At 46.1% G+C, this 24,752-nt stretch overlaps 1 protein-coding gene across 1 annotated transcript in view; it reads right to left on the reverse strand.

Annotated features, from left to right (window-relative positions):
• CCDC180 (coiled-coil domain containing 180) overlaps window positions 1–24,752 on the reverse strand; it is a 58,349-nt gene that overhangs the window by 731 nt on the left and 32,866 nt on the right. The window contains exons 22-36 of the mRNA XM_036261767.1: window positions 24,275–24,419; window positions 22,411–22,527; window positions 21,058–21,160; window positions 19,326–19,441; window positions 17,234–17,406; window positions 16,883–16,938; window positions 16,689–16,764; window positions 14,900–14,977; window positions 10,563–10,629; window positions 9,446–9,587; window positions 4,650–4,810; window positions 3,924–4,061; window positions 3,326–3,437; window positions 1,661–1,766; window positions 585–720 (exon numbers count right to left, since the gene is read on the reverse strand). Coding sequence (XP_036117660.1) covers window positions 585–720; window positions 1,661–1,766; window positions 3,326–3,437; window positions 3,924–4,061; window positions 4,650–4,810; window positions 9,446–9,587; window positions 10,563–10,629; window positions 14,900–14,977; window positions 16,689–16,764; window positions 16,883–16,938; window positions 17,234–17,406; window positions 19,326–19,441; window positions 21,058–21,160; window positions 22,411–22,527; window positions 24,275–24,419 — 1,726 coding nt within the window. The remainder of the gene's footprint in view (window positions 1–584; window positions 721–1,660; window positions 1,767–3,325; window positions 3,438–3,923; window positions 4,062–4,649; window positions 4,811–9,445; window positions 9,588–10,562; window positions 10,630–14,899; window positions 14,978–16,688; window positions 16,765–16,882; window positions 16,939–17,233; window positions 17,407–19,325; window positions 19,442–21,057; window positions 21,161–22,410; window positions 22,528–24,274; window positions 24,420–24,752) is intronic.

Raw genomic sequence — 24,752 nt, forward strand, 5'->3', positions numbered from 1 at the left:
AGGTGGTCCCCACAAGTACCTAAGAGGCACCTGGGTTCTAACCCTACCTCTGCCACTCTGTAGTGGCATATGGGGGACACTTTCTTTAAACCTCAGTGCCCTCATCAGTAACATGGAGACAATTCTACCTTCCTCATGGGGTTGTTACCAGGATTCAACGAGACACCTCATGCTGGGAATAGAAACTGTCAGCCATTCCACCCACTGCTCCCAGGGCCTCCATGCCTCTGACTAACTCTGGCCCCTTGCTCTGACCCAACTGTTCCTCTGGAAAGCTTTCCTTCACCCCCCCACCCCGTCTGGGTGGGGGGTCCCTCTGCTGGGCTCCGCAGCACTGGGCCTCCCGCCATCAGACCCAGGCTATCACTAGGACTGGGCATGACTAGCAGCTCATGTCCTTGTGTCTGAGAACATCGACTGTCCTGAGTGTTGACACGCGCTCTGGGGCACCCTGAGGTGTGTCATCTGCTCCATGGCCAAATGTCAGGGCACCTGTGATGGGAAGCTTTCTCCTTCCCCAGCCAGCCACACTGGGCTGCCCTGCGCCCCTCACACACGCCTCCCCCTGCCGTCTCCCTGCTCACCACGTACACAGCATCCCGGGCTTCCACGGCTGCCAGATGGCCCAGGGTCGTTTTGGTGGTGGTGATCGATGGTGTTTTCCGGAGGAGAATCTTGTTTTGGATGGTGACTTCGGTGGGTTTGATTCCGGGCCACTTCCTACAAACACACATGCATGTAAAAGCCCCACAGGCTTGGCTTCATCATTCACAGTGCACCCACTGACCCTGGTGACCCACTGACCCTGGTGGGAAAGGTTAGCATTTCTTTAAATGTCTTAAAGACATTTCTTTTTTTCTTTATTGATTTTAGAAAGAGAGGGAGAGACAGATAGAAACATGAGACAGAACATTGATTGGCCTCCTCCTGCATGCCCCTCATTGGGGATCAGTCCCACAACCTGGGCAAGTGCCCTGACTTGGAATCGAACCAGCGACCTCTTGGTGCATGGGCTGACGCTCAACCACTGAGCCACACTGGCCGGGCTTAAAGACATTTCTTTAAATGTCTTAAATTAAATGTCTTCTGAGCATTTAATGTTAAGCTTCTTCAAGTTCTTTCTTGTATTTTCATACTGTTTAAATCCATGTGAATAGAGAGTCTTGGGTTCTGTGCACGGAAGGGGAACGTCACACTTCTAGCTGCTTCCTATTTCTGGGCCTTAGTTTCCCCGCCAGTTGGCCAGCCAGGCAGCAGTCACTGGCTCCTGGTCCCTTTATTCTACTGCTCTGTAAAAGTCACTGAACTTAGCTGGGCCAATCTCTGCCTTACTTCTTCCAGAGGCACAGGGACAAGCACTTTGACAGCTCTCATCGCACATTCACAGCAACCCAAGAATGCGCCTCACAGTGGGCCAGGCCTCCCTTCCTGTGTGGGTCCTAACAGCCACTGAGTTCTCAGTATGTGCCAGGGGCACTGCAATCTCATTGAACTTTCTCTTCATAATACCACGTAAGGTAGGCCGCCATGCCCATTCCACAGATGAGGAAACTGAGGCACAGAACATTATGCCTTTCCCAGGGTACCAGGTTTGTTTTCCAGCCCAATGCCCCCAGCAAATACAGCCCTTCATAGGATTCCTCCTAGTCGTGGCTCTCACCTGCTCCCCCGTTCAGTCAGGGGCTTCTCACTCTCTTCCTCCAGGGAGAGCCCGGCGAGTTTCCTCCGAATGAGAATTGATGTTTTCTGTTTGGGGGGCTCCATCTCTGCAGGTAAGAGATAGGTTACTGACTGTGGCCTCCTTCACAGCCTGCGATCAAGGGGGCCCACCCCCTGACCTTGCATTTAGGAAATGAGGGCTCACTCCCCTCCCGCAGAAGAGCTGAATGCACTAGATATGGCAGCTGTATTCTTACCTTTCCTTGTAATTCTCCTGAATTTCTTATTTTACTGTAATAAACATTTATTGTCTTTGTAATAAAAATTTTTAATAAAAATATATTTTGATTACTTAATAGGTTAGTGATAAATGGATAACATTTAAGATATGATTTGAGTCTTTCTATAGCTGTAAAAGTAATGTGCACATTATGAAAACTTGAACCATCACCTAACCTGGAAAAAGAAAAGATTTTAGAATTGTCTTGTCATCCCAGCCGCCAGAGGGGGTCATTGTCAGTAGTCTGGTACCGGCCTCTCAGGCTCTGTCTCTCATTCTCTCTCTCTCTCACACGAGCTCATTTACATATATGTGAGTATGGGTGTTTATATCACGTGTGTGGTTTTTTGAGTGGTATCATAGAGAAGTACTAACAGTCAACTTGTGTTCTCACACAACAGTATTCCTTTCTGCCTTTCCACGTGAGCACATTTTTGACCACCAAACTCACTTTAATAGCTGAACAGTATTCATTGTACATTTTGGCCATAATTTATTTATCCAATCCCCTATATCTGGATATTAGTATTGCTCCCAATTATTTGCAATGTTAGTGCTGCGATGAATATACTTTAAAATGTATCCTAGAAAAATTGTGCAAGTATTTCTGTAGGATAAATTCCTAAGGTAACAACTGCCAGGTCAAAGGTGTGCACATTAAGAATTTTGACAGGTACTGACGGAGGGTTCTCCATGAGCGGTATCAAGGTTACACTTCTCCAGGGGTCTCCTTGGCATTTGGGCCTCCTCACATTCTCACCAGGGCTGGTTGCCACTAAACTTAAAAGCCTTGCATGGCTGTTGGTGAAAACTGGTACCTTCATAATGTTCATATTTGCATTTTTCATCATCAGTAAAGTCAAGCATCTGCTACATTTCCTGGCTATATGAATTATTTCTTTTTTGAATTGCCTGTGTTTGTCTTTTATCTTTTTTACAAATTTGACCTGGTAGAGTTCTTTGTACTACAGGGATATTGGGCCTTTCTCTGACCTTTAGGATATTAGGAATATTTTTCCTGTGTGTGGTTTGTCTTTTCATCTATCGACATTTTCTCTTGCTTTTGTTTTGGCCACAGACAAGTGCCAGACATTTCCTTTATGGTTTCTGGCTGTCATCTCATACTTAGGAAAGCTGTCCCTAACCCAAGATTTGAAAATATTTACTAGTAGAGTTCCATTTTTTTACATGTAATTATTGACCTATTTGGTATTTGCTTTTTTAATTTTAAAAAAGTTACTTTTAATGAAAACAAATAACAATTCACAGTGGAGAACTTGTTTTCATTCTGGTGGAGTCGGGGAAACACAGAAATCCCCCAAGGCCCATCGATCTCTGCCTCACCAAGCCCCTTGGGCCAGGACACAAGGCGGTGGAGCCACTTACTTGCAACCTGGACATCATCGATGGTGACCACTTCATCCAACTGCAGCAGGAACTTCTCAGTGAAGGTGGCCAAGCTGACTATGAATAACCGGCCGAACTTCCTGGTACATTCCTGGAGGAAACGGAAGCCCGTGCTGGCAGTGGAGGACCTGGCCTCCGAAAGCAGGCTGAGGGAGGATCTGGGGGGCCAGCAGGTAACACAAGACCAAAGCCATGTGTGAAGTGTATCCAAGTTAACTGGCATTTGGTCCTCAGCTAGGAGGCTTCTCCTAAGAGGTGACTTGGCTTAAAGATAGAAAATGATTCAGAAACGGCCAAGGGACAATTTACCAAAGAAGAAATCAAACTAGACATGGATCTTGAAAAAAAAATCTCATTACTAATTTTGTAATTAATTTAGAAATTTAAAAATGCAAGTTAGAACAGCCAATAATGACCATCTCTACCTATGAAATCTGCCTGCTTTCATCCCCCAATATGGCCAGGGTGCCAGCAAAAAGCTGTGCTCAGTGCTGGTGGAGGGCTGTCAATTGGGGTCATCTCTCTGAGGGCAGGGCGACTCTTGGCCTTGGACTTGGAAATTGATGGCACCACTGACCTCCAGCTTCTCCTTGGTTGACATAATCATGGCGTCCGATTCTCCTTGTCTTTTCTCTTCCATTTGACATAGAGACTGCATTTGTCCAGAATGTATGGGGTGTCCAAGATTTGGGTGGAGACTTTGGGCATTTTTATCCTTCAATCAAAAAATCCAGAAATCAGCAGGAATTTCAACCACATTGTCTTGAGGTCAGAACCAAGGAGTCACTGGCCCATGTCCTCTGCCAATTATGGCAATGACTGGACTGACATGCGTGCTGACTAGGGTGTGTGAAGGGCCATGGTGGGCAGAAAGGCAAGATAGGGGCATGGCTGGAGCCGACTCTGAGGGTAGGGAGAGGGTGAGCTGAGCATCTGTCCAGCACAATCAGGGCTTTGGTCCAATGAAATGGACAGCATCCATATCCCATGGCTGCAAGGACCAGGTAAACAATCATTGTTGATCTCAGTGACAATGGCTGCACAGAACTCAGCTGACCCACCCATTAAATCCAACAAGGGAGAGAGAGACAGAAACATCAGAATTTACTGAATGCCTTCAATGAAGAAGCTGTTGGTTCCACTCTCACTTCTCCAGAGCCTTGTATCCCTCAGTCCCCATCTAACAATCCCGAGCCTAGCCCATCACCTTCCCTGGGACTCAGGTCTTCCTATGCCCTGCACCCATTTCTGAACTCCCAGGGCCCCTGGACCTGGAGAGGAAGGGCAGATCCTGGGGTCCCACCTTCCTTTTCTCCAGTTGCTTCTCATAACTCCAGAACTGTTTCCGGATCTCTTTGATGGAGGTGCAAAGTTTTTTCCAGTTATGCTCCTTGAAATTTTCCATCACCAGCCAACAAACCTGGGGCAGCAGCTCCTCAAATCTCCTCATCTGGGCTCGTAATTCTGTAGACATTGGGGGTGGGGGACCAAGGCAGAAGACAGAGCAAAGCCAAAGCAAAGCCAAATTGCTGACGTGATCTTTCCAACAAAGACCCAATGCAGTTTCCCGAAGAGAAAGACTTGGTCTTCAATGTAGTACTAGCTATTTCATTAAAAGGGGTCATGTGGTCAAACTAGTATAGAAAAAACTACTATAGTATAGAATTTCAAAGGATTTCTCTTATATACTCTGCAGGACTTTTCAGCTCATTCAAAATACATTGTATCTCCTTAGCTAATGTGGCTCAGTGGATAGAGTGTTGTCCCATGGACTGAAAGGTCCTGGTTCGATTCTTGGTCAGGGCACATGCTGGCGCCATGGGGTTGATCCCCAGTGGACGTGTGTGTGTGTGTGTGTGTGTGTGTGTGTAAGGCAGCCAGTTGATGTTTTTCTCTTACACTGATGTTTCTGTCTCTCTCTCCCTTCCTTTCTCTCTGAAAAATAAAAAAATATATACATATATGTAGATAAATAAAATACATGTATCTTTAAGCATTGTCTCATTCATCATCTCTTCAAATATTACCTTGACTCTAGACTCCTTTCTCTCCCTTTGGACCTCTAAATAGTTATATGTTAGATTTGCTCTTTCATCCACATCTCTTCACCTTTCTTCCCAATTTTCATTTGTTTTTCTGTGTTGCATTTTGGATATTTTCTTTGTATCTACCCTCCAGTTCACTGATTTCACCTCCACCAGTAAATAATGTGCTTGTAAAGCCATTTACAATTTTAAAATTTCAACTATTTATTTTTCCAATATAGGAGTTCTATTTGGTTCTCTTTCTTATCTATGTGGTCATTTTAATAATCTCTTGCGCCCTGGCCGGTTTGGCTCAGCGGTTAGAGCGTCAGCTTGCGGTCCAGAGAGACCTGGGTTCGGTCCCCGCTAAGGGCACGTACCTCGGTTGCAGTTTGTCCCCGGTCCTGAATGGGTCGTGCGGATGGCAGCCACTTGATGTGTCCCTTTCACGTCGACGTTTCTCTCTCTCTCTCTTCCTCTCTCTCCCTCCCACTCTATCTGAACAAAAAATGGAAAGATGTCCTCGGGTGAGGATAAAAAAAAATTAAAAATAATCTCTTGCTCCTTACTCATGTTTCCAATTTCCTCTTTTATTTAACTCTAATAAATATATTTGTTTATATTCTGTGTTTGATACGTTCTATATATAAAGTCTTTACTGGTCTTATCCTGCTGCCTACCTCATGCTCAAGATACATTTTATTCTTGGGTTTATGTGTGTGTTTTGTTTGTTTATTTTTACTGTGAGACCTTATTCTAGGCATTTTTTGGGGGGGGAATCCTTGGAGGCCTGAATTGAAGGTAGATTTTGCTACAGAAGATTTGTAGTGTCTCTACTAAAAAAGTATCTGGGCACAACTAACACATTCTCATTTTAAGCTAAAGTATTAGCGAGAGGGCTTTTGGATGCTCCACAGAAAGTTGAATTCGGGTTTATCTCATTGTGACTTAAGGTTTGAAAACCACTTAAGGGCTGGCTTATAGGTGTGGATTCTCATTAGAATTTTTCTTCTTATTTACCGAGCACCATGGTTTTTAATAAGACAGTTTCCTTTTTTATTTTTTTTTCTCCTCACCGGAGGACATTTTTCCATTTTTTTGTTCATATAGAATGGGAGGAAGAGAGAGAGAGAGAAACATCGACGTGAAAGGGACACGTCGAGTGGCTGCCACCGGCATAACCCAACCAGGGCCGGAGACAAACTGCAACCGAGGTACGTGCCCTTAGTGGGAACCGAACCCAGATCTCTCAGAACCGCAGGCCAACGCTCTAACCGCTGAGCCAAAGTGGCCAGGGGAAGACAGTTTCCTTTTAGTTGTGGGAATTGTGGGTGGTTTTTGTCTTATTCAACTTACTCTGCAGGTAAACACCCAGTTTTATGTGGCTGTGTCCTTTCAGACTTTCAACCTTGGAAGGTCCAGAGCTTTGTCTCCTGTTTCCAATGCTCTGAAGGCATGAAAACAGGCTTTAATTCACCTGGGAGTCAGCAAAGTTCTTAGGGCAATAGCCAAAATTACTGCTCAATTTATCTTTCAGAGCTCCTATTTTACTTCATTTGGGGGCCTTGTGTGTTTTTTACTTTGCAGTTAGCTCAATGCATTTAAAAGATTTCATCACAAACATGTTATATCCAGCATTTTTATCTGTTTTCATTGGGAGAGTTGGTCAGATTCCTGGACTCCCAAACAGTAAGAAACGGAAGTGTCCATTTAATGTGAACTGAGACTCTTCCAGAGCGGCACATCACCTGCAGCATTTCCCAGACCCATTCGAGCACGGAACCTTCATTCTGAGGAAGTTCACCCAGAATGGGATCCCACAGAGCGCGCCTGGGGAAATGCTGAGCCGGGGAAATGAGCTGCTGTCTGCAGTTTTCATCCCAGTCAGCGCATCAGCACAGTAACGAGAGCCAGGGCAGACCGCCTCTCTGCTTACTGCAGCTTGGCGAGGGCTTTGATCCTCAAAAAAAGCCTTGCATAATGGGTTTGGTCTTTATCTCCAGTTTACAAAGAAACTCAGGCTCACAGAGGTGAGCTGACTTGGTCAAGGCCATACAGCTGGGAGATGCCTGTGCTGGGTCTTGACCACCCCAGGTCTAACTATCCCCTAATCCTCTTCCTCTTCTATCCGTGCTGCCTCTCAACCAACACAGCAGACCTCTGATGGGCCCTCAGGTTCCCTGACTTACAAGAGGAATAATTAGGACTTACAACGACACAAAGCACACATGGCTGTGGACAAAGATGCAGAGGAACATGGAGAAGCAAGGGGGGCAATGGTCATGTTTTCACAGCTCCTTTATGTCATAATAATAAATGTAAATGGCAAGATGTATTCTCCCACCTGTTTTCATGGCCCTCCCTATTCTCTGGGGGGCTGGGTCTACTGAGTTCATCATAGCTCAGCACAGTAGGCAGTGTGGAAGGATACTTCAAATGATTAAACACAGAGTTACCATATGTCCCAGAAATTCCATTCCTAGTTGTACCCCCCAGAGAAATTAATACACATGTCCACACAAAAACATGTACATGAATGTTCATAGCAGCATTATTCACAAGACCCAAAAAGTAGAAACAAATGCCCATCAACGAATGAACAGACGAACAAAACGTGGTATATGCAGACAATGGGATATGATTCAGCCATTGAAAGGAATGAAGGGCTGATACACACTACAACGTGGATGAACCTTTAAAACATTATGCAAAAGGAAAGGACCCAGTCACAAAACACCGCATGCTATGTGATTCTATCCACATGAAAGTCCAGAATAGAAAATGTTTATAGAGACAGAAAGTAGATTAGTGGTTGTCCAGGGCTGGGGAAATGATGGAGAGACAGAGGTTTCTAAAGCTGCCAGCGGTGATGGTTGCACAATTCTGTGCTTATACTAAATCCACTGAACTGTACACTTTAAATGAACGAATTCTATGTATGTGAATATCTCATTAAAACTGTCAAATATATCTGTGCAATGAACAAAACATTTTTAGTTATACAAATCATCATATTTCTTCAGAAAAGGGGACCTTTTTGGGGGGCATTGTTATTTCCCCAAGTTAAATCTGATCAAGGTTTTTTTTTAATTTTTCAAATTGATTTTATTTATTTATTTATTTTTTAATTTTATTTTTGTTACAGATGTTTCTCCTTTTTTACCCCATTGACACCCTCCTCCCCATCCCCCCCACCCCATCCCCAGCTCTGTTGTCCATGTCCATTGGTCATGCATACATGCATATAAGTTCTGTGGTTTATCTCTTCCCACCCCCACCCCTTCTACCCCCTCTTCTGAGGGATGTCAGTCTGTGCCCTACTTCCATGTTTCTGGGTCTACCGTATTCCTCAGACTGTTATGTTCATTATATTCCGTATATAAGTGAGATCATGTGGTATTTGTCTTTTTCTGCTTGGCTTATTTCACTTAGGATAATACTTTTCAGGTCCCTCCATGTCGTCTCAAAGGATAAGAGATCATTCTTTCTTACAGCTGCATAGTACTCCATTGTGTATATGTACCACCGTTTTTTTATCCATTCATCTACTGATGGACACTTGGGCTGTTTCCAGATCTTAGCTATTGTAAACAGTGCTGCTATGAACATGGGGGTACATATATTCTTTCTGATTGGTGTTTCAGGCTTCTTAGGGTATATTCCTAGAAGCGGGATCACTGGGTCAAATGGAAGTTCATTTTTAATTTTTTGAGGTAACACCATATTGTTTTCCATAGTGGCTGCACCAGTCTGCATTCCCACCAGCAGTGCACCAGAGTCCCCTTTTCTCCACACCCTTGCTAACACTTGTTGTTTGATGATTTGTTGATGGCGGCCATTCTGACAGGTGTGAGGCGATACCTCATTGTTGTTTTAATTTGCATCTCTCTGATGTAAATCTGATCAAGGTTTTTACCTAATTCTAAGATGTTGACTTCTCATGGAGTGGCCCCTCTGCCTCACCTGGTGGCCTCCCGGGCAGAAGGATAACATGCAGACCGTTAGGCCCAGGTTGAGCTCAATCGGTGCCTTCATGCCACACCTGGGGGCCCGCCTGCCAGCTGCCCACACTCACCTATGAGGCAGGAGTTGTGGTACTCGTCCGTCTGGCCCTGGTACTCCAGGAGCTTCTTGTGGATGTTCTCCGCGCACTGCTCGAAGGTATCGTACATGCAGTCGGGCCTGGTGACTGCGCGCTTCTCTTTGCGGTAAAACTCCTGCAAGAGAAGGCTGATAGTGTGCGGGCAAGGCCCCTCACCGTGGGACTCTGGTCCATGCTCCTGGCATCCTCCACCCTGCTCTCTACCCCACCCAGCCTTCTCTCTTGCTGTCCCCTATGCCGATGAGGCTCTTCTTGCTTGTCCTTTTTAAAAATACATGTTTTTATTTATTTTTTTAGAGAGAGAGGGAGGGAGAGATAGAAACATCGATGTGAGAGAGAAACATCGATGGGCTGCCTCCTGCACGCCCCTTCCTAGGAATCAAGCCCGAAACCCGGGCATGTGCTCTGACAGGGAATCGAAGCAGGACCTCTCAGTCCATGGGACGACGCTCAATCCACTGAGCCACACTGGCCGGGGCTGCTTGTCCTTTTCAACATTGCCAGTGTCAAGGCTAAAAATTCTACCTATCCTTCAAGACCAAAATGGAATCTTTTTTCAATGACCAGTCTGAGCTTACTATGAAGCAGCAACCTAATTAGTAGGCTGTGGGCCACTAATTTGGATGATCCAAAGCTCCTACTCTGAAGGACTCACAGTTCAGTGGGAGGCAGACAGGAAAATGCACAGACTCCTCTGTGAGGAGTGTGCTGGACCAGGGTACCGAGTAGCTCCCATTGAAGGACCCCCAGGTGCCTGCTCACATCATCCCACCTGTCTCCCTGTGGTGCTGCCATGTCTGTCACCCTCCTGCTGGGCACCAGCCTCAGAGACAGAGAAGGGTTTGTTCCTCTGGGCACCCAGTGCCTGACATACAGTTAGTGTCCAAGAAATGTTTGGTGGTTGAATAAGTGGGTAAATGAATGAATGAGGTTTAGCTGGGTAGCTATGGTCATGGCGGCTGGAGTCCCTTTTCCTCAGTTTCACCCACAAGGCCATTATCAGCAGGAAGCAGAAGGCAGTGGCAGCTGGGGACATGTGGCCAGTGGCTGGCAGAGGGGCAGGCAGAGGCCAGTGGGCTGCAGCTCTCACCTCCACGACATTCATCAGATGCTCACTGCTCTCCCAGAGGAGGGTCAGGATGATCCCTTTAAAATCACTGCAACACACACAAGACAAATCCTTGAGAGGCCTGGTCTAATCACACTTAAATGGTGCAAACAAAACCAAATGAATAGAACATTCCGAGGAATCAGCAGCCCTGCCAGAACTGAAATTGGACAGTTCATGTGATGACCAAGCATATGCCCACCTGATATTTTTATTTCTCAAGTTTAATGCCTCTTGTGTGTGACAAGCTGGGTTTGGCCACTTCCAAGGGTCTCTTTTTTCTCTTGGCTTTATCACTCCTTGTAATCACTCCTGCCCCAGGACCTTTGCACAGACTGCTTCTTCTCCAGAGAACACTGCTAATTCCCTACTGGTCACATTTGTTGCTGCTCTTCCTCAGATCCCCGCTTGGTGGCAATTCCTAACTGCCTTATTCCAATGCTCCCAGAGTAGCCTCAACCCTATACCACTCCCCATAGAGGGATTTGGGATTGATTTGTGTGACTAGCTGATTAACCTCCAGCTCTCCCACCAGATGGGGGTTTCGAACTGTGTATCTATTTTTCTTCACCGTGGAATCCCCAGCTCCAGTGTAGTGCCTGCACCTGTCAGTGCCTCTTATAAATATTAATCAAATGAGCAGGACTTCCTGTAGGACCAAACATTTTCTTTCTAATGCCTCTGGCCTTTAGGCAACTGTGAGCACACTAGGGCTTTATTAGAAAAACATGCACAGATGCAGTGGCTAGTCCTGTTCAGTTACATCAACCATCTCAATAGTACGAGTGAAGTAAAGGACAGATGTATTATTGATAGAGGTGGGAGAGAATAACAGAATAATAGAGAACTAAAAATAGTGGGATACTAGCCATAGTTATAAGTAATGTTAAATATCCTTGCTCTGTTAATCGTGATTGCTTTGTTCTGATTAAAGAAAGCCCATTCTGCCCTGGCTGGTTTGGCTCAGTGGTTAGAGCATCGGCCCGCAGACCAGAGAGTCCTGGGTTCGGTTCCCACTAAAGGCACGTACCTCAGTCGCAGTTTGTCCCTGACCCTGGTTGGGATCGTGTGGGTGGCAACCAGTTGGTGTGATGTTACTTTGATGTTACTCTCTTTCTCTTTGTTTGTTTGTTTTTTATCCTCACCCGAGGACATTTTTGCATTTTTTGTTCAGACAGAGTGGGAGGGAGAGAGAGAGAAACATCGACGTGAAAGCGACACATCGAGTGGCTGCCACCCACACGACCCAACCAGGGCCGGGGACAAACTGCAACCGAGATACATGCCCTTAGCGGGAACCGAACCCGGGTCTCTCTGTACCGCAGGCCGACGCTCTAACCGCTGAGCCAAACCGGCCAGGGCGTTACTCTCTTTCTCTTCCTCCCTCTCTCCCTCCAGTTCTATCTGAAGATGAATGCAAAAATGTCCTCGGATAAGGATTTAAAAAAAAAAAAAAGCCCATTCTGACCTGGCTGGAAGCTGTACACCCTGGGAATTTATCTCGGGAACTGTCCATTCTCCTTACCCGAGAGGTGCCCCCTGCCCCCATCATGGAAAGACTAACAACGCTGAAGTCCTGGCAGTGGTGTACTGGAGACAAGCCTTCATAGCCCCTGGCCCACATCCCCCAGCCCGAACTACTACCCCATGCCTGTAAACTGTAACCATTTCACCCATTGTTATTCCCTTTGCCTACTTCCCCAGGTAATACCCAGTATAAGCAACTTGGTATATGGGGGGAGGAGAGCAGGTTTTTTCAGGGATGACCCACTGCTCCCCCATACTGTCAGCACTATTGGAATAAACACTCATATACGATTCAACCTTGTCTCTGCTTAATTGGCTCAAGTAGTGACAAGCAGCCTGGACCCATTTGCTCTCCGGTTTCATTAGAATTGCATGTAGCTGCAGGACACAGACTTTTTCACAGTTTTTATAAAATGGCACAGTGATTATCATACACAAACATGGTTGGCTCATTTCTAAAATATATGTATATGGGTAGGTCACTTGATCTTTCATTTTAAAATTCCTTCATCATAATTAAAGAAAATTAAAAACATACTGAAAAGCAAGAAGGACAAATGAATGCCAACATATTATTGTATTTCTTTTTGCTGATTTAAAAATAGGCTTTAAATTAGGTGCCTGAGTATTTTACATTCTGCTCTTCTTCTTGTGGACAAGAAGAGGGACTGACAAAGACTCTCTCCTTGACCAAACTTTAGACAGGCTTGGCTCTTCTGAGCCCGCTTTCCAACTAGGCCTCATCCTTGGGCATTGGGGTTGGCCTGCCGGGTTCTGTTTTAGCAAGAATCCTGCTAAGTCAGTTTAGAGACAACCCCTACCGGTGATGGCTGATCACCCCAACCTGCTTGCAGCAAGAATCCTGTAAGCAGGTTCAGCAAGAATCTCAGTCCCCTTGAACTTTCCATCTACTGACCACCCCCTCACTCTGCACATTGGCTATAAATCTCCGCTGTCCTTGTTATATTCTGAGTTGAGCCCCATCTCTCCCCTATTACAACAGTCTTGACACCTAAGTCTGGAATAAAATCTCTCTTACTGTTTTAACAAGTGTCAGAATAATTTATTCTTTGACACCTCCGATCTGCAGTGCCTGGGAGAGACCATCTCCACCCCCCTTAGTAAACTGGGAAGTTCCACTAAAATCTATTTATATATAGGTTAATCTCAGGCAAAATATGGAATGAACCTGTTCCCCTTTCACTTCTTTGCATTCTAGTGAGAGGGTTTTCACCATGGGTTTGCTCCTCATTTAATTTCCTCCTTTGGGCGTGGTCTCTTCAAATTCTCCTCTTACCCAACTGAGTCCTCAAGGTCTCCTTAGTAATTTGCTGGGGGGGGGGGGGGGGGGGGAGGAAGGAGGGAGCCAATTTTTAAAGGTCTTTTTCTTTGCTGTCCTTATTTACCGTAATTGTTTCTTGGCTGGTGGTTATCTAACTAATTGCATTTTAAATTTGTATTTGTCAAAATTTTCCATCTTTTTCATTGTGATTTCCTCCAGGCTTCTCAGTGTGACAATCCTATGTTACTAAAGGGAGGCCTGTGGGTAACACTAGAACTCTCTGAACCCTTTCCTCAGCTCTAAGAAGAGGGTTCTCTTCTACCCACTGTGCAGAGGGGAAGACTGAGGCTTAGGGAGAAGTCACTTAACCAAAGTCCCGATGCAGAGGTAAAAACATGATCAGTCTGAGTCTGTTTTATGAGCATTTAACCATTGTGTTATGCCAGGAAATTCTCCCCCCTTTCAGAGATTTAATAAATTCTCAATTTATTTATTTTTTTTCTGTTTAGCCTATGATTTTTTTTTTTTTTTATCACTAAAGAGCCGTGGTACCTCCATACCATGTTTATTATTCATACACTAAAACATGTGACAACTTGGATGGATCTCAAGAGCATTAAGTTGATCGCAAAAAGCCACTCTGAAAAGGTCATATACTCTATGAGAACATTTATACAACATTCCCAAAGTGACAAAATTATAGGAATAACAGACTAGTTGTTGCTCAGGGCTAGGAACAGAGAAGGAGGGGGTGGATGTGGCTACAAGGAGCACCAGGAGCAAGATGGTGGCGGTGATGAACAGTTCTGTTTAGGGATTGTGCTGATGGTTACATAAATCTACATGTGGGGTAAAATGACAGAACTATACAAAATTGAGAGAGTCAAGGTTTTAACAATGTGGAATGTCTCTGGGTGTGTGGGACAAGGGAGTGTCTAGCAGCTGATTTGGACACAATTTCTGGGCCACCTGACATTCACAAACCCAAGAGATGGGGCTAAAAGACTGGTATAGGGGGACACTGCGGTGGGGGCGTCTCTGATTAAGGGAAAGGGGACCACTTGCAGACTTTCAATTTTCTGAAATGTCAATTTCTCTGAGTGCTTTCAATTTTCTGAAGTTGAAATTTTGTTAGTTTGCTTGAAATGTAGCTATATTAAGTGGAACATATTTTGTTTTAATCACTGAAATTAAAATAAAGGAAAAGAGGAATGGGGTGGAGGGGAAGCATTTAAAAATAAAACAAAACTCAGACCTCAAAGGGGCATGCTGCCCTACTACCACAAAACGCTTAGTGTGAAAAATGTGAAATTTTGGTGAAAATCTCTCTTGACAAATTTAGGTGAAATGAGCTGAGACAAACTGACCTTGACCCTTACCTGTCTTTTCACCGACCCCTCCAGCTCCGTTCCCTACTTCTTATTTTCCCCTCAAGTACATCAGGGTTAGCCGCCCCCAGACAGAGACAACAGGTTAAAATGGACTTAAAGGAGAAGGTGTTGTCACTCACTCGGTCTGAGGAGGTGGTCGGTCCCAGAGCACCTGGTACTTTCTCTCCATTCTGTTGGTCTTGGAGACCCGTGTGATACTGTGGGACAAAGGTGGGTCAGTGCTCTGGAGACGGGACAGACACAGGCATATAGGGGGGACCCCACCTGAGTTGCTAGGGGAACTAGACCTGCCTGCAGGCTACTTGGTCCCCATGTTGGGGCTGAATCTTTCAAGATGCCTCCTTACTCGACAGTTCCAGAGACAACCTCACTGTGGGGATGAAGTTCTACCACTGAATCCTGCCAAGGCTGCTGAGGAGAGGGAGAGGTGCCTGGGCCTAGAAATTTGGATGCTTGCTACCCTGTGTGAACCCCCAAAGAAAAATAGGCTGAGCCACATACAGAGTTGCCAGATTTTCAAATAAAAATACAATACACCCAGTTCAACTTGAATTTCATATAAACGAGTAATTTTTTAGTTTCAGTATATGTCTCATGCAATATTTGGGACATACTCGTACTAAAAATATTATGTGTTGTTTATCTGAAATTCGCATTTTACTGGGCATCCTGAATTTTAACCCGGCAGCCCTGATAACACGGATTTCCTTTTGTAGCACTGAGAAACGGAACATACAAATGGACAATGGCTGGACCACATACCAGTACAGAAGTCTGACCCACAACCTGCAGCAACCTGCCTGAGAACCCGCTCCTTATTACAGCAAACAACGTGGGAAGTCAGCCTGTTGTAAGTCAGACATGCAGGAAGCTAGTGGTCATCCTAGTGACAATTCAGAAAGCTGACAATAATGTTGGTAACAATCGGTCCCCAAATGACCCGGAATTAATTACTAAGTGACAGCCTTCCAAAATTTTGTCCCTGCTTACAAGTTAGGAGCAATCGGAGAAAACCAAATATGCTCCCCTAACCAATCACACAGGCGGTCCCACTGCTGGCCTGCCTCCTGCTTCCTTTGCCAGCAGCCCCCAACCAGGCACGCCCAAAGCGCGCCCTTTGCTCCACTATAAAGCTTTCCCCCTCCTTTGCCTGCCCTTGAGTCTCCACCACAGTGTGGGATGCGGCTGACTCCCGAGTTATAGCAAGCGCTGAGTAAATAGCCTTCGATTTTCTCCTGTGGTTGGTCTTTGTCTACTTCCACACTGCAGATGGCATGAGTGTTTAGAAAGATCTTCTAGAGGTATGCAAAGCAGTCATTTCTCACCGCCACTTCCTCAAAACCAGGAATTAAATCACATCAACGAGGGCTCACAGAAAACCAAGAAAGTCTGTGGCTTCTGTTACCTACCCTCTGTAAAATGCACGTTGGGTGTTAGCCAGACATCATGCTCACTGAGTCATGAGTCTAATCACCCCAATGGGCATAGCGGGCAGAGCGCATGGCTGGAATACAGAGGCTCTAGACTCCTCTTAAGATTCTGTGATGTCACCCAAGCAAAGCCACCTCCAGGGTCCCCCTTTCTGATCGGGATGATATCTGTGGGAAGGTGGCAGGGCTTGGATCCACCAGCCATCACCGTGGGAATCCACTGAACTGTCACACGGGACCTCTCAGTGGGAGGCCCGTGGGAGCCCAGTCAGTCTGCAGGAATGAGTGCAGGTATGACCAAAGCTAGCATCAGAGCCGGACCCTCACTGGGTTCCCTGGAGTCTTGTAGCTGTGAGCACAGGAAGCCCATTCTGAGGACAAACTCTGGTAAAGGAACAGGGTGGTCTCTGGCTTCCAGTCAGGGAGACAAAGTAGGGGTTTGGGAAGGGGAGATCCTTGGGCAGCCCAGCATCCCTACCTCCCTATTGAGGCAGAATTGCCACCAAACATGGTCTTCGCGGAGTGTTCTCCCTGGTTCCGATGCCGCTTCAAGCCTTTGGGTGACAATTGTCCAGGACAAAAGCAGAGGACCCGAAGTGAGGATGGGCCAGGTAACACCACTGGACTTCCCACCACCAGTGCCCTGCGACCCATAGTCCCATTTGTCTCTACCTGTCTGCGATCGAGTTTTGTCACATGGGGGAACTGAACATTTTGAGTCATGAAGTCTGAAACCAAATAAAGGATGTGAGGTTTTCCCAGTGACCATGAGGACAGCTCAAGCCAGGCATTGGGCACCATCCCAGTTAGCACACAATATCACGTGACTCCATCCTATCCTAAGTGACATTTTAGAGGAGGAAACTGAGCCTCTGAGAGGAGAGGTCTCTTGCTCAAGATCACAGGCTTTCAGGGGTGGGGGGTCACATGAAAACCCAGTGTATGGGACCCCAAAGCCAGTTCCTAAAGGCTCAGGGCGTGGGCCATGGTGGCAGGGCCCACTGTGCACCCAGGGCCACTCACTGCAGGATCTTCTTGACCACCTCTACAGCCGGGTCTTCAATCATGGGCTTCCCCATGCGGCTCGGCACAGCAAAGGACTCGGGGGTGACTACATCTACCTTGGCCTCCTCTTCAAGGGCTTCTGAAGACACCAGGATGTCACTCTCAACCTCCAGGTCAGTCAAGATGTTGTCCTGCAGGCCAGAGAGAAGGGCCCAAGTGTGTGGGTCCAGCCCAGGTGCCAGGGAAGCATACAGGCTGGGTTCACATTCCAGCATCTCTCTGCTCAGGTGCTGTGGCCAAAGGCCAGCTGCTTGACCTCTCCGAGCCTCTATTTTGCCTTTTATAGAATGGTAATGGCCATATCTCTTTTAAAGGGCCATTCATTCACTCATGCATGCATGCCAACCTTCAGAATGTTTCCTGAGTGCCTGCTTTCTGCAAGGCTCTGCCTGGGCCCTGAGACATGGGGGGAAGAGGCCACATGTGACCCTTGTCCTCATGGACCTTAAAGTCTAGTCATAAAAAAAGACTCTTAATATGCACATTAAATAAATGTTTGGTCACAATGGGGACCAGTACTGGAAAGGAAAAGTTCCAGTGTCTTCTTCAACTTCTGAGAGTCACGGACCTATAAGGCTGGCCTGTGGATGTGCCTGGGCAGTGTTTTTGACCATTGGACAAGTGAATGAATAAATGTGTGGATGAGTGAGTGGCCAACTCCCCCTTGAGTTGAACCGTAGAGAAGGGGTCAGAGTGGCAGCCCACAATGAGAGCTCAGTTAGGCTGTTTCCTACTTTATGCTGAACTGCGCTCCACAATGGACTGTAAGAGGGAAGGATCTGGGCTGGACTCCGGAGTCCCGTGGTGCCAGGCGCAGTAGTGGCGGTGCAATGGAGGCTCAGTGTTGGTGGCATGGCAGGAAGAGCCTCCCCACAGAAGGAAGGGCTGGCTCAAAACATGGCAGTGAGGGGAGGGCCTGAGGGTGAGCAGAGCAGAACTTGAGGGGTGTCCACTTATGCTGCCATTGGTTCTCGGACCACCCCCTCCACCACTGGAAGTTGGCTGAGAGCCTCGAGTGCTCAAACCATGGTGTGAGGGGCTGAGTAAGGGGTGAGGAAGATACAGGCTCTTTTGCCCTCTTGGGGCATACAGTCAAGGGGAGATGGCCCCTAACATGCAGACCTCACTGCACAGTCTGTGAGCTCATGGGGAAAGCTGAGGCCAAGATACCCTGACCAGTCCAGGGATAAGAGACGGCTTAGGGCAAAGTGACATCTTGGGGGACCAGAAATGAAGAGGCCACGGAAAGTGGACTGCAGGGGCTGCTGAGCAGGTCTGATGAAAGAGTCTGGTTTCCCCAGAGGGCAGGAGAGTGACATGACCAGAATGGCCTTTTCTGGTGTTTGCTCTGGCTGCAGCTCAGGGAATGGATCATGGGAGGAAGTGAGAAGATAAGGACAGCCAAGTGGGCAAGAGAGCGGGGGTGGGTGGGTGAGGTGGTTGGGTGGGTGAGGAGAAGCTGGTGGCTGCTCATGGGTGTGGGTGGGAAGGAGAAGGCTGAGAGGTGAGGCTGCCCTAAGAGCTGGTGGACGGGGTGAGCTAAGGGCCCTGATGGGGGAGAGGAGCTAGTGCCAAGAGGTGAAGGGCTCTGACGAATGCAGAGAAGTATTCCATCTTGGATTTTTTTTTTTTTTTTTTTATCCTCACCCGAGGACATTTTTCCATTTTTGGTTCAGATAGAGCGGGAGGGAGAGAGAGGAAGAGAGAGAGAGAGAAACATCGATGTGAAGGGACACATCGAGTGGGTGCCACCCGCACGACCAACCAGGGCCGGGGACAAACTGCAACCGAGGTACGTGCCCCTAGCGGGAACCGAACCTGGGTCTCTCCGGACCACAGGCCGATGCTCTAACTGCTGAGCCAAACCAGCCAGGGCTCCATCTCGGATTTGAAACCAGATCTGACTCCACAGCCTTGGTCTTTCCAAGGCACCCCAGTAGGCCTGATGTCCAGCAGGGGCCTGGGAACCCCCTTTTCCCTTGGGCTTTGCTGAGCCCTGCAGGTCTCCTGGATGCCTAGACCCTTCCCACCACCCCATTCCGTTACTTACAGTAAAAACCACTTGAGTCACAGATACTCTCTCCAGCTTGCAGTTGAGGTACTGAATCCTCTGGCTCAGTTTTTCTTTCCAAGTTCGGATGAAGCTATGGAGGTTTTCTGTGATCACTTCCTATTGAGAACATGGAAGAAGAAAGCCACAGGAAGCAGGCTGCAGGAGGGTGGGCTGGTTCCATCTGAGTCTCAGGAATAAGAACTGGCTGGTGAGGATGCCTCTTGGTTGGATGGAGGCCCCTCACTTGCAGGGAGGGCCCTGGGGCAATGGGGAATACTGGGCTGACTCTCTTAGGCTGCTGCACTGGGACAGTGGATCCTTCCGTTGATGGGGCATCAGGAGTTCTATTCCTGGTTCTACAGGTTTGTTCTAGGCAAATGATTTAAACATACTTGACTCAGTCTCTCCATCTGTGTGATGGGGACAGAGAATGCTCCCTCGGATTTCTTCTAGCTCTAACACTCTACATTCAGAAGGAAATGTTTGGCCCACGATGGCAAGGGTGTGCAGGAATGAAATGACTGTGGTCGTTTTCTGGAGGGGGGATCTCCATGACACCGTCAAATACACACACAACCCTGGAGCAGCAATCCCACTGACCGTGCTCCACAGATGTGCAGGAAAGCACCATGAGGCTGTTCACCACACATCCCCTACCTCACTCAGCAGTCCTCACACATTGTTCCTGAATGGCTCACTGACCTATTAGATGACCCAGGCCAGGAGGCGCCTTGGCCTCTTCCACTTCCTTCATTTCCAATGCATTCTGAATCCTGCCCATTCTCCCCTCCACTCAGCTCTGGAATCAGAACATGTCCCTGCTGGCACCTCGCCCAGGCCACTATTCTCTCTGCCTCAGTCCCGGCACCCTGCCGCTCTCTGACCTCCCTCCCTGCCTTTCTACACCCAGCAGCCAGAAGGCCCTCCTCAAAGTGGCACTGAGCACACGGCCAGGCTGCAGCATCCCCGGTCCCCACAGCCTTCGCCGTGCACCTGATGCACCTCTCCTGTCTGCTTGGCACTGCTCTGAACAAGTGTGCAGCCGGTGCCTTCCACCAACACAGGACTGTCTGCTCTCCCAAGCTCATGCTGCCCCACCTGGCTAGGAGGCTGTGCAAACCCTGGCACCCTGTTTAACACCCTGACCCCACCAGGATGGGGGGAGGTTGGGAGGCAGGAAACGTGGGAGAGCAAGTGTCTCTGCCCTAGAGAGGTAGAGCTGTCCCTAAAGGGCCTGCTGAAGGGGTCACAGTGAATTAACCAGTTTTCCCTGCTCTGCAGGGGATGTGTAGAAACATCCGCACAGAGGTCATGAGGGGCTCTGCAGGAAATGAGAATAACATGAGTGATGTGTGTTCTCCACTCTGCTTTGGGGATGCTGGAACATTTCCCAAGGAGTTACTATGCAAGAAAAGGCAATCAAGACAGAAAACATAAATGACCTCTATTGCTAATAACAGTGAAACCTTAACTCAGTCATTGAAATGGGAGAGAAAAGACTCTCTCACTGGACTCCACCGGCCTGCCTGGGAGGCGCTGGGGGCTGGGGAAGTGGCTGGTTCCTCTTCTCTTCCTTAATTCCATGGAATAAAACAGGGCCTGAGTGGGAAGGCTCAGAGGCCCCTCACGCTAGAGAAATCTTGACTACCTATGTAAGTTTATTTCCAGGTTATGGTCCTAGCATGGTGCATTTTTACTGTTCACAGCTTGGCATCTATCTACTGAGCACTTACCTTTTCATCTTCCTTTGAGTTTTGATACATTTCTACTTTGCTTTGAAGCTGTTCCAAAGAAGAATTTAATCCATCTGCGTGTGAATTGGATTTTGCTACCTAGAAATAACAGAAATTCGAAGATTTGTTTCTAGAATACTTATTTTGATCAGGAAAATGTTCAGCGAACATTTTCATCTTATCTGAGAAATGAATTAAGTACTGAAAAAATGAAATGGGGGGGCGGGGCAGGGAATGCACAATCTTATCAGAAACTTGATCAATGTAAATTAAAAAAATTTTGTTTAAACTGTCAAATAGGTAAGATTTAAAAATAAAATTGTTGCCCTGGCCGGTTTGGTTCAGCGGTTAGAGTGTCAGCCTGCGGTCCACAGAGACCTGGGTTCGGTTCCCGCTAAGGGCATGTACCTTGGCTGCAGTTTGTTCCCGGCCCTGGTTGGGTCGTGTGGGTGGCGGCCACTCGATGTGTCCCTTTCACATCGATGTTTCTCCCTCTTCCTCTCTCTCCTTCCCGCTATATCTGAGTAAAAAATGGAAAAATGTCCTCGGGTGAGGATTAAAAAAAAATAATAATAAAAATAAAAATAAAAAAATAAAAAATAAAAATAAAATTGTTGACTCACAGAACTAGTTGATGGTGGAGATATGTCTCTAGGAATTTATCCATTTTTTATAGTTTATCCAGTTTGTTCACATATAACTGGCCATAGCTGTCTCTTACGATGCTTTGTATTTCTGTGGTATCAGTTGTAATGTCCTCTCTTTTATTTCTGATTTTATTTGAGTTTTGTCTCTTTTTTTCTTAGTCTGTCTAAAGGTTTGTCAATTTTATCTTCAAAAAAAATCAGTTCTTAGCTTCATTGATTCTTTCTATAATTTTTCAAGTCTTTTATTTATTTCTGATTTGACCTTTATTTCCTCCATTCTGCTAACTTTGAGTTTAGTTTGTTCTCCTTTTCTAAGTTCCTTGAGGTGTGCAGCTAGGTTTTCTTGAGATCGCTGACCTGGATTCACATTTCGGCTACAGCATTTAAAAGCTGTGTGTTTTTGACAAAGTCACTTACTCTTTGACCATTTCTTTATCTCTAAAACAGAGATTAAAAACAGTACTTGCTTCATACAGTTCTTGTGAGGACTAACATAGCCAATCAAAATAAGTTGGTTAGCAGGATGCATGGTGCATAAGAACTCAATGATGTTAGAAGCTATGACAATTTAATCTGCCTTCCTGGCTGGAGTGAAAGCCCCATGGGGCAGAGGCTACACCAGCATCCCTAGCTCCTAGGGCAGTGTTGACTTGCAGGTGTGTGTGATAAATACCCACCAGATGAAGAATTAATCTGTCCTACCTCACACTTGATGTTCACTTGCAGATTTGTTAGTAACCGCTGGATTTTCTCTATGAAAATAAGGTCCACAGACAGGTTATGAAATTTACTTTCAAACTTGTTGATGAAATCATTAGCCTGTAAAGAAATATGAAAAGTAAAGGAAGGGGAGAACAAAGTTGGAGGGATCATAATACTGGATATCAAACTATACCACAAAGCCATTGTAATCAAAACAGCCTGGTACTGGCACAAGAACAGGCATATAGATGAATGGAACAGGACAGAGAACCCAGAAATCGACCCCCACCTTTATGGTCAATTAATATTTGACAAAGGAGGCAAGAGTATATAGTGGCATAAAAATAGTCTTCTTCAATAAATGGTGCTGGAGAAATTGGACAGGTACACACACAAAAAAATTTAACTAGACCACCAACTTATACCATACACAAGAATAAACTCAAAATGGATAAAAGACTTCAATCTAAGTCGCAAAACCATAAAAATCCTAGAAGAAAACATAGGCAATAAAATCTCGAACATCTCACAGAGGAGTAGTTTTACTGATACATCACCTAGGCAAGGGAAACAAATGAAAACATTAACAAATGGGACTATATCAAACTAAAAAGCTTCTGCACAGCAAACAAAACTATCAACAAAATGCAAAGAGAACCTACTGTTTGGGAAAACATATTCACCAATGATACATCTGATAAGGGTTTAATTTCCAAAATATACAAAGAACTCATACACCTCAACACCAGGAAGACAAACAATCCAATTGAAAATGGGCAAAGGACCTGAATAGGCACTTCTCCAAAGAGGACATACAGAAGGGCAAGAGACACATGAAAAAATGGTCAACATCATTAATCATCAGAGAGATGCAAATTAAAACCACAATGAGATATCACCTCACACCTGCCAGAATGGCTGCCATCAACAGATCATCAAACAATAAGTGCTGGTGAGGGTGTGGAGAAAAGGGAACCCTAATACACTGCTGGTGGGAATGCAGACTGGTGCAGCCACTGTGGAAAAATTAAAAATGGATCAACTATTTGATCCAGCAATCCCACTTCTGGGAATACATCCTAAGAATCTTGAAACACTGATCAGAAAGGATATATGCACTCCTATGTTCATAGCAGCATTATTTATAATAGCTAAGATCTGGAAACAGCCCAAGTGCCCATCAACAGATGAGTCGATAAAAAAGCTGTGGTACATTTACACACTGGAATACCATGCAGCTGTGAAAAAGATGGCTCTCTTACTCTTTGAGACAGCATGGATGGACCCAGACAGTATTATGCTAAGTGAAATAAGCCAGTTAAAGAAAGACAAATATCACATGATTTCACTTATAGTGGAATCTAAAGAACAAAATAAACAGATGAAAAATAGGTCTAGAAGTATGGATGCATGGAATAGACTGACAGATCTCAGTGGGCAGGGGAGTGGGGAAGAGAAAGGAAGAGAATAACCAAAGAACATGTGTACATATATGTATAACCCAGGGACACAGACAACAGCATGGGGAAGGCCTGGGATGGGGATGGGGGTAGTGTACCACCTAGGCCTTCCCCATGCTGTTGTCTGCATCCAGGATGGGGTGGGGAGGGAGGCAAAAAGGGAGAAAATAGGAGACATTTGTAATACTGTTAATAATAAAAAGAATAACAATTTCAAGTAGCTACAAAAAAATATTACTACAAAAAAAGTAAAGGAGCGGGGTTTCATTGGGAATTTTTGGGCTTTGGAAGCAGAGGGGGACAGGCTCAATTAATGGTTAGAAAGGGGGTCTGACTGGCCCCGTGGACCTTGTAACCAGGTATCCTGGGAGCCTGGCTGGAGGTAAAGGGTGGGGCTCACCTACCTGGTCCAAGTACTCACTCTCCATCTTCTCCATGTTGATCATGATTGTGCTTTCAACAAACTCTATCCGGGCACTTTCCTTCTCCAGCCGATTACACAGTGACTCAATTTCTTCAGAAGAAAAGGTGCCTCCCTCTGAAAACAATCTGAAAATAATTTGGGAGAAATAAAAGCCACTGATCAGACCTGAAACTTTCCATCCATCCTGGATACTGTGATTTACAAGGCTTTCTATTAAAAGTACAAGATCAAGGTAAAATGAATGTAGGTAGGTCAAGGACAGAAGCAGGAAAACAGCCCAAATGTCCATCAAGGGATGAATGGATAAGCAAAATGTAGTATATGTGCACAATGGAATCGTGTTCAGCCTTAAGAAGGGATGAAGCTCAGACACATGCTACACCACGGGGGAAGGTTGAAGACGTTATACTATGTGAAATAAGCGAGACACACAAAAGGACAAATGTGTGATTCCAGAT

The sequence above is a fragment of the Molossus molossus genome, unplaced genomic scaffold (genome assembly GCF_014108415.1).
Source record: "Molossus molossus isolate mMolMol1 unplaced genomic scaffold, mMolMol1.p scaffold_m16_p_14, whole genome shotgun sequence".
In the NCBI taxonomy this organism is placed as follows: domain Eukaryota; kingdom Metazoa; phylum Chordata; class Mammalia; order Chiroptera; family Molossidae; genus Molossus; species Molossus molossus.